Below are 13108 nucleotides of genomic sequence, written 5' to 3'. Positions count from 1 at the left end.
ATGGCACTAAATAAGGTATACAAGAGAGAAAGGGCAAGGACAAAGCAGGTTTTGGGGAAAAATGGAATTGGTGAGATAAGAGTCATTGATGAAAATCATGCCAGAAGTCAGCCTATAACCAAGTCAACGACAACATAGACCATCATTTTCATTTAGGGTTTCATCAAATGCACTTGTCCATACCAGTTGGAATGATGCCTGCCTCTTGAAGTGATGGCTGGGATAAAATCTGTCTCAATCTGTCCTGGTGAGAGAGAAGGGCCCAGCCAGCTTTCAGTATGTACAGCTTCAACTGCTGGCACCTCAACCTGTCCAAGTCCACTTGGTCTGTTAAAAACAATACATAGATACATACATTAAAGAGGAGTAAAGGTAATAAAGGGTTCCTAAACAACATGAGGTTAATAAAAATGGTTGTAACACAAATCAAAACACTCTGACTTATACGAGCAGAACATTTCCACAGCGAAGCAAGTGGCTACCTCCCCAAAGTTCTTAGAAGAGCCTGTTAATTTTACCTAACATTGTTCATGATTTTAAAATTGGTTTTCATTTACTAAGAAAATCATTGCTTTTAAAATTTAAATCTAATGGCAGATAATATTAACGCTGCAAGATCAGCAATATAAAACAAGAGTTAAGAGAAAATTGAAATGCCTGATAATCTATAATTACGTGTTCACGGTGGTAAAGAGAATATATGAAAGTTATGCACTGCATGCCTAATAGTTTGTGGCTTCACCCAGGAACATACCTACTAGTCCATGGCTAAGAGACTTCTTCAGCTTGTGTTTTTCTACCTTGCACCCTGCCAAATTCACCAGCTGAGCCCAGACAGACAGCATCGACTCAGTAAAGGGCAAGTTGTTCACACTAAATGGAACCACTGGTAACTAAAATGATACAAAAAGAAGAATATAAAATAAACAGCGGTATTGATGTACACATAATAGGAATCCTATGAAAAAATTCTCCACAGTCTTGCACCTGAGCATGAAAACCGTCATATTTTGGGTTTGCAAGAAAAATAAAATGAAAATATGGAAGCTGTATAATTTTAATAATAATCCACTGAACTAGAAAAGCACACGTGCGTTACATTGAAAGAAACCATCTAGTATTTTGATAAAACAGGGCACCTCAACAGAATAATAGCCAAACTGCTGGATTAGGCTAAAATACATCCCATCAGATTCCTCTTATGAGAATTCTAATTACGTATCAGTTCTGTATTCATCTATCGGAGGCATTTTTTGCGTTCACTATGCAGTGACGTTCTATGACTCGCTTCTATGATATATATTGCTATGGTGCCTGCTAGTGGAAGGACAATGTATTAACTATATAGAATTTGATACAGCACATCACTTCTAAGAACTGACAGTCCTGGCCAAACCAACATTATTGAAAATTCACATAAGCCAACTTACCGGGTGGAGCTGATTCAAAGGGCAAACCCGACTGTTTCTCATTTCATGGAACTGTACTGTGATTTTTCCTTTTGGAGTGATCCTTGTAACAGTTCCCTCACCAAATTCATCGTGCACTACGTGACCACCCAGACGCAATCGGCTGTCTATACCACCAATAACTGCCAAGACAGCCATTAGGCTGCCCACATCTGGACTCTCTGAATCCGGAAAGTAGTCTTCTAAAACAGCCTATTAAAGGAAAAATTATGTGCAAAACTTGACATAGAAATCATAAAAAGCTACACTGTTTTAAATAAATAAACCTTTGTTATATAAAAAGAATAGAACATGAGTTTTAGAAGCCAGAAGTCATTCCTACTACCAACTTGAATAATATATCCTTTTTTTAATTGTCAAGCTGGAAAAAAGTTACCACTACAGCCAACATATGCATTCCAATACACATAATATTTGAACATATTTCTTTTTTGGTCATTTATCTATTCTTAAACATCATTCTTGGTATTGCAAATACAGCTGGCATTTTGAAAACTGTTTCATTAATTACAGAAAAAACTAATCTTACCATATCAGCACGTTTTCCTTCAAAGATGCTGGTTACAGAGTTAAGCTGGGAGTTTATGTATTTGTTGATGAGGTTGTTCCACTGGTTCAGGGAATGGAGAGTGCGCAGTAAAGCCACAATCTCTTCCGCCAACGTACTGCTGTGGGTGGCAGTCAACGATGCCTGGGGACGTGCCTTTCTCCTCCGCAAGGTGGACTCTAGAAGGAAAATTACCATTTTTAACAGAGTTCCATGAACTGAACATATCGATGTCCAGTCCAGTGAGCTGTGGTATAGCAACCTACCTCGGAGCAGGGGGATGTCAGAGGAGCAAGTACTCAGCAGACTCCCAAGAAAACCAAACAGCTTTTCAACAAGAAGTTTCATGTCACATAACCTTTCTGTTTTGTCCCAAGATGGAAGCACTGCCTGTAGTAGTCGGACAGCAAGAATCTGTGCAAGATGGGAAGAGCAATACAACATGAAGTAAATCCATAAAAATTATTAAATGTTTTTGGCTATGGGTCCTGCACAAAAAATTATCTGACATATATGGTAAATGCCAGAAATATTCACCTATACATGAAACTTCTAAGGAAAGGTGTGAGTTACATCTGCAGTCTTGCATTGACAGAAAGGACAATCAATACCAACACTACAGTAAATGACTCTTCTGGCAGAGAAAGAGAATCCAGTGAAATGTTTGGGACTATTTTATAGTCCAAATAATGTATCGTGTTCTGCTCATGCTTGCTTATAAAAATAAAAAGTTAAATAAAATGTTTCCCTTTACACTTTCGAACACAAGAAAACCTGAATTATCCTAACTCGCAAAATGTAAAGACTTGAAGAAAAATAAAAAGGATTTAGAAGTTGAAGAATTTTAATACATTTGGTCCTCCAATTCTAACAAGGAGCAAGTGTCATGATTAACTCATATAACGTAGTGGATGCATGGAAGGGTAACCCAGCAGAGGTGGTTAGTTTCTTTGTTTAGGCATTCAATGAGTTAATCTGAGGTTGATGTAAATGTGTTTTTGTGAATGCCCTCTGTATCTGTTCTGGCTAGAGGTGTCATCTTCCCAAAGGACCCCTGTGGTGATTCATGGCCTAACAGATAAGGACCCTGAGTTATAGGAATTCCATTCCTATCTTAAGTGGGGGGTTTCCATCACCTTTACCCCACCATAACTTATTGGCACATCAAAGATGGGACCCGATTCTTGGGGATGGTGTCATATAATTGGACATGTGGTCAGAGGGGCGTTTGCTTGCAAAAGTCTGATTTAGGGACAATGCAGCGACCTCAAAGCAGAACTCCATGATATACTCTGAGCGGAACAACATCGTAAGAATCCATCTGGACTTAAGGAGTTCCCACAGGCCTACTTATTGGAGAAACTCGTGAGTGAGGGTCCTGTGTTTAAGTCCTATTGTTTTTAAGAACTGTTTGCTGTTTTACTTTTATTTTGTATGTCTTGTTTCTGTAATTCTGGCACTGTGTAATCTTTGTCTTTTTGTTATTAAAATATTCATAATCAAAGTCTGTCTTTGGGCTCTAGTATCGATATCCACAAACCCTAAGAGAGGATAACACGTTACCATATTGTTATTAAGTTCTACAGGATATATATATGTTGGTTGCCCAGGGTGGGTTTATATATATATAGAGATAAAGGTTCTAATTCGGATTTCTCACGAATCCGGTATCAAAATCGTGAGTGGTGGCAGACTACCTGGGGGGATACAGGCAGGATTTGGGGGTTAATTTGGTGTAATTTATGCCTTGTTAAGGGGTGAAGTTAGTAAATCCAGAGGCCTGGTGCTATTAACCCCTTCATGCCCACGCCCTCCACACAGTCACGGCTTGGCAAGTAGTCCTGACCGTGACAGCAAGACTTAAACCCAGCGAGCAACACAGGTTCTACTACAATGTATTGCACCGTGTATGTGAAGAGCAGTTTAACTCCATCGCTCGACACTGCCTTTATATACAAAGAAGTATATAATATAAAGAAGCACTTATTGGCAATTGACTGACCATCAATTACATAAACTGCTACGTTCACACTGAAACACCATATGTAGAGACAAGTAACGTGATAAATTATTTCACAGAGGCTTCCTAAAATGTTAATTTCTAAAATGCTGTACAGCAAACTAATTTAATTTACACTTCTCCTTAAAAAATAAAAACAAAACAAAAATAGGTCTGATTACCTGTCTCTGCAGAGAAGCAGCTGTGAAAGATTCTGGTCCCTCCACAATTTTCATTAGAAGTGATATCCACTGTGACATGCTGAGTGTACTACACATCTGGGGCATAAGGGCAATATTACGAATAAATCCCAGAGAGCACCAGTTTTTATGCTGTTCTTTGTACACCATCTTACTGGATGAGGTCACTGGGGAAAACAAAAAACAAAAAGGCTGCACGTTAAATGCCAAGAATTTTTTTCCCTGCAGTAGGCAGATCAATAATGATACAAAAAGCCAGCCATTCAAAAATGTTTTACAATTTAAGTTTGCATACAATGCCCCACTATACACGTGAGGTTACTACATGGAGTAGTACATACGAAAGCTTCTGTATTTCATACAAAAGGTAAGCAACTATGTTTTACAAGCCATGCCTAGAAGATTATTGTTATTGGCATATAAAATTAAGTAGAAGAGACCCACACTCACCAGTCTTATCCTGTGTGCCACTTTCCACCAACATGCGCAACAACCCACACAAAGTTCTAGTGGCTTCACTTTGCATGACCTCAGCATTGACACCTGCTGAAAGGCACAAGTTCTGAAGGAGGTTTACCGTGCTCATCAACATCATTGAGGTGGGATGTAAATTCCGCTCAAGCTGGTCTCCCTCTGAAAGCATAGAGAAGACAATGTGGTGTCAATTGATTTAGTGAAGATTGCGGAAACAGTTGCCTGAAGCCCCTAATGATAAGTGGGTTATAGGAAAGACAGATATCACTTTGTAACTACCACAATAAGGGGCAACAATGACAACAATAACAGTTTTCCCCAAATAGCTCAACGAACCTGAATCATCCTCTGTGTCAGAGTCATCTGCCATAGGCTGAGTAGCTGGGGGAGGCTCAGTGAGCTTCAGGTCATACTTTCCTTCTTTTCCCATTCGGTAAGAGTTTGTGCTACCAGTATCCCACTGTACTCTAATCCAGCCGTCCTCTCCAAGTTCTCCAATAACACGACCCAAGCCAGGTGGTGGTCCATCCTTCAGATATATGAAAAAAACAACAATTTTATTACCAGTATTTTAAGCAGATATGTAGATACAGAATTACATCAGAAAATAATGCATACATTTTACCAAAACATTTGAAATTTTCACCTTGTGCTCTCTCAAAACACTAATTTACTGTACTACAGATCCTTACCGAGACCACACATATATATATATATATATATATATATATATATATATATATATATATATATCTCAAATAAATGGTGGAATATATACAGTTTACAGGTAGCCCTGTTGTATACACTAATAGTAGTTTAATCAACTTTCTCACCTGGTCCCCCCATTTCCAATCAACACCTCTCATCACTCTGGTTCCAATTTTCATCATAGCTGCTAGTTCTGGGCCAGATGCTGGGAGCTGAACCGGCGTGGTCTCTTTTCTCGACTCTTCCAATACTGTGGCTGAGGCTCCCAGGACAAAAGTGCCAGATTCATCTTCAATGTTATCAGAACTAGGACCTGTGTTGTAAAAGACAATGTGTAAATATAAGAAGTTCATTTGTGATTAAAAAGATAAACAGAAATCATGTTAGTCTTTAGATGTCTGCACAGTAGTGTCCTTTTCTCCTGGATCACTTTAGGAAATATTTGTGATTTTTAAAATCATGTCAAAAAAGAAAATTGAAGACAATGTGCCATTCCAACTATACAGACCACATCTGTAACATAAAAAATATAATATTCGGTAAAACCGAAACAAGGTTTCTAATCGTTAACTCTAATAGCACAAAATACAATATTAAAAGGGGTAATCATGGTTTCAATGCTTGAATAATTAAAAATGAAGGGGAAAAAACGGCCTTGATGACATTATATTATGATTGACATGTATACATTAGTTGCTTAAAACTAGTTTTAAAATAACAAGAACAAAATAATAATTCATCAAGGGTTTGGGATCTATACACTAGGGACAGTTGGCAGGAGGTTTGCAGTTTTATCTCCCCAACTTTAGATTATGAAGACCCAAAGACCATTGAGCTTCAGCTACAAGAATAATTTTGATGGCATAAAGCATTATAAATCTGAGGCACCTCATTAACTGAACTAGACATTACGTTGGGCAAGTTCACACCTTCTTGCAAATTAATTTTCCAAATTGGATGGCTCTTTCTAATGCATAGTGAATTCAGGAAGCTGAACACACAAGTCTCCATTTAGAGCTAAGAAATTTGCCCCAGGTTTTGTGCCTACCAATGAGACGCAGGATAGTCTGAGTAAGAGCCAGCATGCCGGAATTGAGAAGCAGGTTGAGGCTGTTTGCTCCATGTTGGCGTGTCAGCATGTTTAACATTACAAGCAAGAAGCGCGCTTGTGGGATTGTCCCCAGGCTTGGTCCTGATGGATTTTCATTAGTTATCATCTGAAGAGGAACAGGCTGAACACCTAATAGAAAATATACAATCAAAGTGTGATATTTTAACATTTACTGCTGCAATACGGCATAAACAGGAAATGCTAAGACATAGCAACATTTTCCTGGAAAAGAAGCTGCTCACCCATTTCCTTGAACCTGCTAATGGCATCCAGTAATATGTTCCTAATATTTTGAATAGCCCATGCATACAGTTTTCCAAAGGTCACCTCAAGAAGCATTCGGTTAAAAGGTGGTATGAGATCAATCTCTTTTAAACAGTCTGTCAGAGGCTCACTGAAACAATAGAAAGGGTCTATATTAGTATAAAAAGGTGATGGAATATACAGAACACATTAAAATAATAAAAAAAAAGAACCCCTTGTACCTTAGGCTGGTTCCCTCAGGGACAAGTCTCTGCCATCCACAAAACATGGCATATTGCACCGACGGGAGTAAGAAGGTTTTTGTAGCCAGTTTTAGCATAGTGTCAATTCCTTCCAAGCGAACCTCTGCTCTCTCCAACTGGAAAAACAATATTTCATTGGAGCAGATTAACGATAACTTAAATAATTATTTAAGTTCAACCGCCCCTCTTAGAGTTAAAAAACAAACTAATCTTTCCTTTCATTTCAGTTTCTCCAAAATATGTTATTCTTTAAAGTGCACAAAATACAATCAGTGCAGCACACTCTCTAGACCAGGAGATGGTGATGGCAATTTTCTTATATCCAGGTATATTTCACATAAATACACTATGTAATAGTTAATGCACAGGATTTATAAAAAGAGGCTTGTAACGGATTGCCAATAATCATAAATGTGCTGTCCCATCTATTCTGCTGAATTTAACATGTCATAACAATAGTATTGGAAACATAATTGATTACACTGCTGTATTCCCATAAATAATTTTTTCAATTGTCATGCGACACAAAAGCAGGCATTTAAAAGGTTGTTGTTGACAAAAGTGGTAAATGTAGTTCATAAAATGATAAACAAATCAGTCCTCAAGAAATGTCTTGAGGACGTACAACACACTGCTTGGCCGTGTGTTTCTTGCCAGTCGGCAAGCAGTCATTACAGCAAGAAAATGTAACTAAGGCAAGTTGTATATTACCTGTTTTAACAAGCATTTCCTCATTTTCTCCACATCAACTGGTTCTTCCTTTAATGCAAATTCAACAATGGTGGATAACAATGCAGACTGTGGATAAGTGCCCTGCACGGTATGTTTTAGCCACTTATATTTGTGAACCCCAGTGACAGTACTCAAAATAGGCTGCAATTTATCCTGTGGGGGACAAACAAAAAATTGTTTAACCTTCCGAATAATCACAACACATTATTTGTTGGCCAACAATCCATATGTCGTCTAATACCAAGAAGACTCTAGAACAGGGGCGTCCAACCTGCGGCCCTCCAGCTGCTGCAGGACTACATCTCCCATCCTCTTCAGCCAGCCCCTTAGCTGAAAGAGCATTATGGGAGATGTAGTCCTGCAGCAGCTGGAGGGCCGCAGGTTGGACGCCCCTGTTCTAGAACCACCCTAAACATATATCAGCCATTCAAAATATCCAGTACATTATTACACATTAAAAATGTACACTGAGCAACAGCTAACATTTTTGACCTGGCAGAGGAGCCCCCTGCTGGCAGCCAATGGGAGTCGCTCGTACAGATCTTTAACTCCTGACGCGGAACTTGTTTCTTCGGTATTCGGGCTGAACAGCGGAAATGGACCTTTCGTTATCGTTTTCATGTTCGCCCGAACACGAATGCACAAGTCTAATGTAAATAAAAATACACATCTGCAAAAAAGGTCCAACTAGCACTAAAACATATGATAACCAACATAATTAACAGACTATCATTTATAAGATGGACAGGATGCAGGCCTTATGGTGACATACAGAAAGCAAAAATAAAAAAAATTACTACCAACTTGGAGTTACTAATTTCCATTTGATGTTGTAGCAGAAGCCTAAGACACAGAATTTTTTCAAAAATGCACAGAGCATGGCACAAGTTGGAGAAACAACAGGTGTTTACCTTAGGAGATTTCACAGTTATGGGTTTCTTATCCAGAGACAAAGGGCTGGATGGGAGGACACAAGGTTCCTCCAATTCACCTTCTTCGTTTACAATTTTTGTGTCTTCGACATCTGAAGATTTTTTGGATACTTAAAAAAAAAAAAAAAAAAAAAAAAAAAGATCAGCGTTAAAATGAGTGTGTAAATACAAAATACATTTATAAATAGTTATTGTCCTTAGTAACATTTTTGGGTGCTGTTCTGCTGCATAGATAAATTATGTTGGGGAGGACAGAGCTTATTAAGTCAAAGTAAAGTTTTACTTTAGATTGTAAGCTCCCGAGTGGGGCCCTCAAAAAGCCCACCATTCCTGACTGGAACTACCATAAGGCTAGATGGCAACCTCACAGGCAGGGATCTCTTCTCCTGATGCATTAATGTATATTTGTTATGCGTGTTACCTGTCCTACTTAACGTGCTGCATAACGTGTTGGTGCTTAATAACACATAACATTAACAACAATGCAGATTGTCACTGAACCATATTTTTCAAATAGAATAAGACTATGAACATTATCCAACATTTACACTGGTCCCTTGTACTGAACAATTAGGCAAATTAAATAAACCATACCTTTTTTTTTCCTTTTCTCGCGGATGATTTTTTGAACAACTCTCTTCCAGCGAGGTGCTGAGCTCAAGAGTTTTAGCTTTGACAAGATACACAAGTCATTGCATACTGCAGGGCGAAGTTCGTTGAACAAAAACCTCAAGCGCTCAATGACAGGGGCGCACACTTCCTTGTAAGAGCGTCCTTGTTCCTGATGAGTCTATAGACAGTGGTCAAACAACAAAATGCAATTAGACAGGTACTAGATTACGTTTTCCTCCAGATACTAAACTAGGAATTTAACACAAACCTTAATAAGAGAGCATTTGGCTTGGTAAACAACACGACAAACATCCGCTACAGATTTGGGAAGCGCTTTTTGTTTAATGTGATCCACATTCAGAACGGCATGGTGAACCAGAGAAAGAGCTATGGTACCTAAAGGAGAGAGGAATAGGGTAACTATAAACCACTTTCACAAACATTTTACTCTTTTATCTGACGTGCATGGAAAACATACCTAAATCCTCATGTTTCAAAAGACAACACAGCAACAAGCGCCCAACCTCTTCCACAGGATGCTCTGGGGGAAATGTTATTGGCGTGATCAAGTGACACTGCTTACAATACCTTTCTATTTGACACAAGAAGTCCTGTGAATGGGGGAAAAATATAAGTTGCATGCACAAAACAGGAGACCAATAAGCATTTATACAGATTAGTAAAAAACATTTTCAGGATATTGAATTTTTATAAATACAGATTTTTTTTTTTCCAGTTTGTTACTGAAAGGTATAATGGTTTATTCAGTAAGGCGAGCCAAAACATTCTGTTTCACCAACTTTTCCATTAAGGAATGCGAACTCTTGCAAATTGCACCGTTAATGCAGGAAGAGAACCTAGGAAAAGCTCATTGTCTGGTGAATGTTTTTCTTGTATCCACTTTTGATGGTATTATGAATAAACCCTAATTTCTTCCGCTTGTAAACACAATAAACAGCATCCACACATTACTAAAATAGTTATTTTTGAAGATTTAATTGGCTTAAGTCTTCCTAGAACATTTTCTGTCCCTAACAGGTAAGTTTCTAATAACTTAGAACTCCCATACAAACATTTTTTATTTGCTCCTTTGCACTTGGCTCAAGCAACCGCAATAAATGAACACTATAGTAAAATTATATTTTTAAATGCTTTTTTTATGCCTATAGTGCCTTCTAAGGAACCAGTCTTGCGGCTAAATTGTTTTAACAAATAGAAGGACTGTCTGACCTCTGATGGTGGGGAAATTCTTAACCAATAACACTGCTGTCGACAACTAAGTTAAGCTAAAACGACTTCCCAAAGATCAAGGAAGGCGATACTTCACCCCCAAACAAAGGCAAGTGGAGTGCCTGGATGAGTGAGAGGTGTCACTGCCTGTTAGCCCTCTTGAAGCCTTGGATCATAAGGTGGATGATATAACTGGGACCCTACAACGATTTAGCCGACCAGCATATCTCTCTTAAAAATGAAGTCCAGCAACTATCAGGAAAACTAATGGATTCTTGAGGATTGCACCAGGTGAAATAATAGTAAGATCTCTGGTATACCTGAGGATGTCACAATAGCGGATCTGCCTACCTTTCAAAAAAGCTTCTTTGCCTATATATTACGAGATGCAACTGCAGACGAGATTGTGTTAGATCAAACACACAGGCCCCTTAAACATTTAGGATTAAAGAGCGACTCTCCGAAGGGTACCATTATCAGACCCACACATTCTTGAGGAAGCTTTGGGAGGGTTATTTTTATTTCTTCCGGATTCTCTTAAAGGATTTCCCCACACACTGGAAGGTGTCACAAGTAACTACTTTTTAATATACAATGTCTCTACGTCAGCAACGGTGGACTGACGTTTTCTCTTTAAGGGCAGTTTTCATTACTATGATTGCAATATGGAGCTATTTTTATGTGTTATAATCATATTTAACAAATTAAGCATCCACCTAAACATATGTAATATTTTAAAATAGGAAGCAGAATTAAACACTGTCAAGAATACACAAATTGTGCAATAAGACCCAATGCTGGAGACAATGTAGGGTAATTGGGAAGATGTTGCATTTATGGTGGCAATGCCCAAAGTATGCAGCATGGAGAAATACTTTTGAACTAGCCATAAGAATGTTTGACGGTCCAATGACCATGGTCCAGAAATTGCTCTGCTAAGTACTTATCAAAATCATTTCCTCGTAAATTTCAAAACCTGTTGGGATTACTTTTCTCGTCAAAATTATGATCGTTAGGAAGTTGAGGAACAGTATTAGAGATTATATAAACTCATATTTATATCAGACTACATCACATACTTGATCAGTAATAACTTGACTTTCTATGGGGGAAAAAAAGCATGTCTTGGTAAATACGATACCTTTATTGATCTTTACTAAATATGCTTTCTCTCTTTCTATTGCTATCACGGTACAACTCTATACCTTTAAAGGAGATGTAGAAGTCCATAGTTGTCTGAAAGGTAGTCTGGGATAGTCAACTCTTTGAAATGCTTATTTTATGCTAATGATAAGCAATTTCTAAATCTTACTATACCCTGACAGCCCCACCGAGCACTATTTTGACCATAGTAAAGAATGTATTATAGATGTACTCCAAAATATGTAAGGCCACAATTGTCAAACTTACTCTGATGTATATTGACCAATGGTGTAGAAAAATATTCTTATCATACCCTCAATAGTATTTTAGATCAGAGTTTACTCTGATTGGTTACTTTACATACAGTCACAAAAAAGCTTTCCAAATAAGAACTAATTTGACCTCTTTCTCTAGGAACCCACCTTCACATTGTGGTCTTGGATATTGTTATCAGCAATTGCCTGTAGGAAAGGCTGAGAATGATCACTCATTGAGAGCCGATGTGAGTAAAGCTTGGCTTTGTTGGCTGCTGCATTTCCAGGGGAGCTGCAATGGTCCTCATCTTTCTCTTCGTTGTAACTGTAGTGAATCTGACTGGTCTGCAGACCCCCAGAAAAAATGGAGGACTTCAGCCATTCTAAGAACAAAATATATGTCATATCACATACTTGGCAACAAATTCAACCCAATATTTTACTGTGAAAATGATAATACCAAAAACTTTTATAACAAAATATACCATACTCTTATGAGACATGCATTCAGTTTGCAGATTTGTGTAGTTTCTAAGGACCTAAAACAGTTTATAAATGTAAATTGTGAAAATTAATTTCAGCATAAATTTTAAATACTATAAGGGTTTAAAAAGCTGCTTACTGGCACACTCAACCTCCACAGAAGACAAGGGTGTACTTAATGCGAGGTAGGATGCATGAAGTCCAAGAAGAAGGCCCAGATTTCTCTCTGTGTCCATGAGAGGGGAAGACAAGGTGCTAAGGTCTGGCGCAGTAATCACTTCTTGATCTGGCTGTTTGTACAATTATAAAAAAACATATCAATTAAACCTACATCATAAAACATTGCATTTGGATATTTATTTTTTGGGGACAAGAATATCAAGAGGAAGCCTACAAGTCTACAAAGCCTATTAGATCAGAAGTATACAAAGTAAATATTTGTAGATTTTATTGCTGGTAAGATAGACGAGTGCTTCAGTACTTGAAGGAACCTAGTTATTTTTAATACCATTAGCCACATTGAGAAGCTTTGGCTGATCAGCAGCATTCTCTTTACAACAAACAGAGCCTTGTGCAAATGGTAAGTACAAGGCTTTCATGCTTACAGAAAGAGACAATGATATGGTTTCCACAAAGAGTGCTTTATTTTTTTTTTCTTTTCAAATTAACTTTCAGAAAATCTCATTGTTTTTGACTCAGTACCTGACC

At 38.0% G+C, this 13108-nt stretch overlaps 1 protein-coding gene across 1 annotated transcript in view; it reads right to left on the bottom strand.

Moving 5' to 3' along the window:
- Nucleotides 1-13108, bottom strand: part of LOC149289180 (E3 ubiquitin-protein ligase HERC2-like) — an 81530-nt gene that overhangs the window by 34121 nt on the left and 34301 nt on the right. Inside the window, exons 26-44 of the mRNA XM_089490854.1 lie at nt 12540-12690; nt 12086-12300; nt 9769-9901; nt 9559-9686; nt 9273-9468; nt 8658-8788; nt 7726-7899; nt 6994-7130; nt 6751-6902; nt 6446-6637; nt 5523-5710; nt 5026-5218; nt 4666-4848; nt 4198-4382; nt 2283-2430; nt 1999-2195; nt 1431-1661; nt 755-893; nt 184-327 (exon numbers count right to left, since the gene is read on the bottom strand). Of these exons, the coding sequence (XP_089346980.1) occupies nt 184-327; nt 755-893; nt 1431-1661; nt 1999-2195; nt 2283-2430; nt 4198-4382; nt 4666-4848; nt 5026-5218; nt 5523-5710; nt 6446-6637; nt 6751-6902; nt 6994-7130; nt 7726-7899; nt 8658-8788; nt 9273-9468; nt 9559-9686; nt 9769-9901; nt 12086-12300; nt 12540-12690 (3217 nt within the window). The remainder of the gene's footprint in view (nt 1-183; nt 328-754; nt 894-1430; nt 1662-1998; nt 2196-2282; nt 2431-4197; nt 4383-4665; nt 4849-5025; nt 5219-5522; nt 5711-6445; nt 6638-6750; nt 6903-6993; nt 7131-7725; nt 7900-8657; nt 8789-9272; nt 9469-9558; nt 9687-9768; nt 9902-12085; nt 12301-12539; nt 12691-13108) is intronic.

The sequence above is a fragment of the Sceloporus occidentalis genome, unplaced genomic scaffold (assembly GCF_023333645.1).
Source record: "Sceloporus occidentalis isolate IW3139 unplaced genomic scaffold, rSceOcc1.0.p SCAF_47, whole genome shotgun sequence".
Lineage (NCBI taxonomy): Eukaryota > Metazoa > Chordata > Lepidosauria > Squamata > Phrynosomatidae > Sceloporus > Sceloporus occidentalis.
This window is presented reverse-complemented; position numbering and strand designations above follow the sequence as displayed.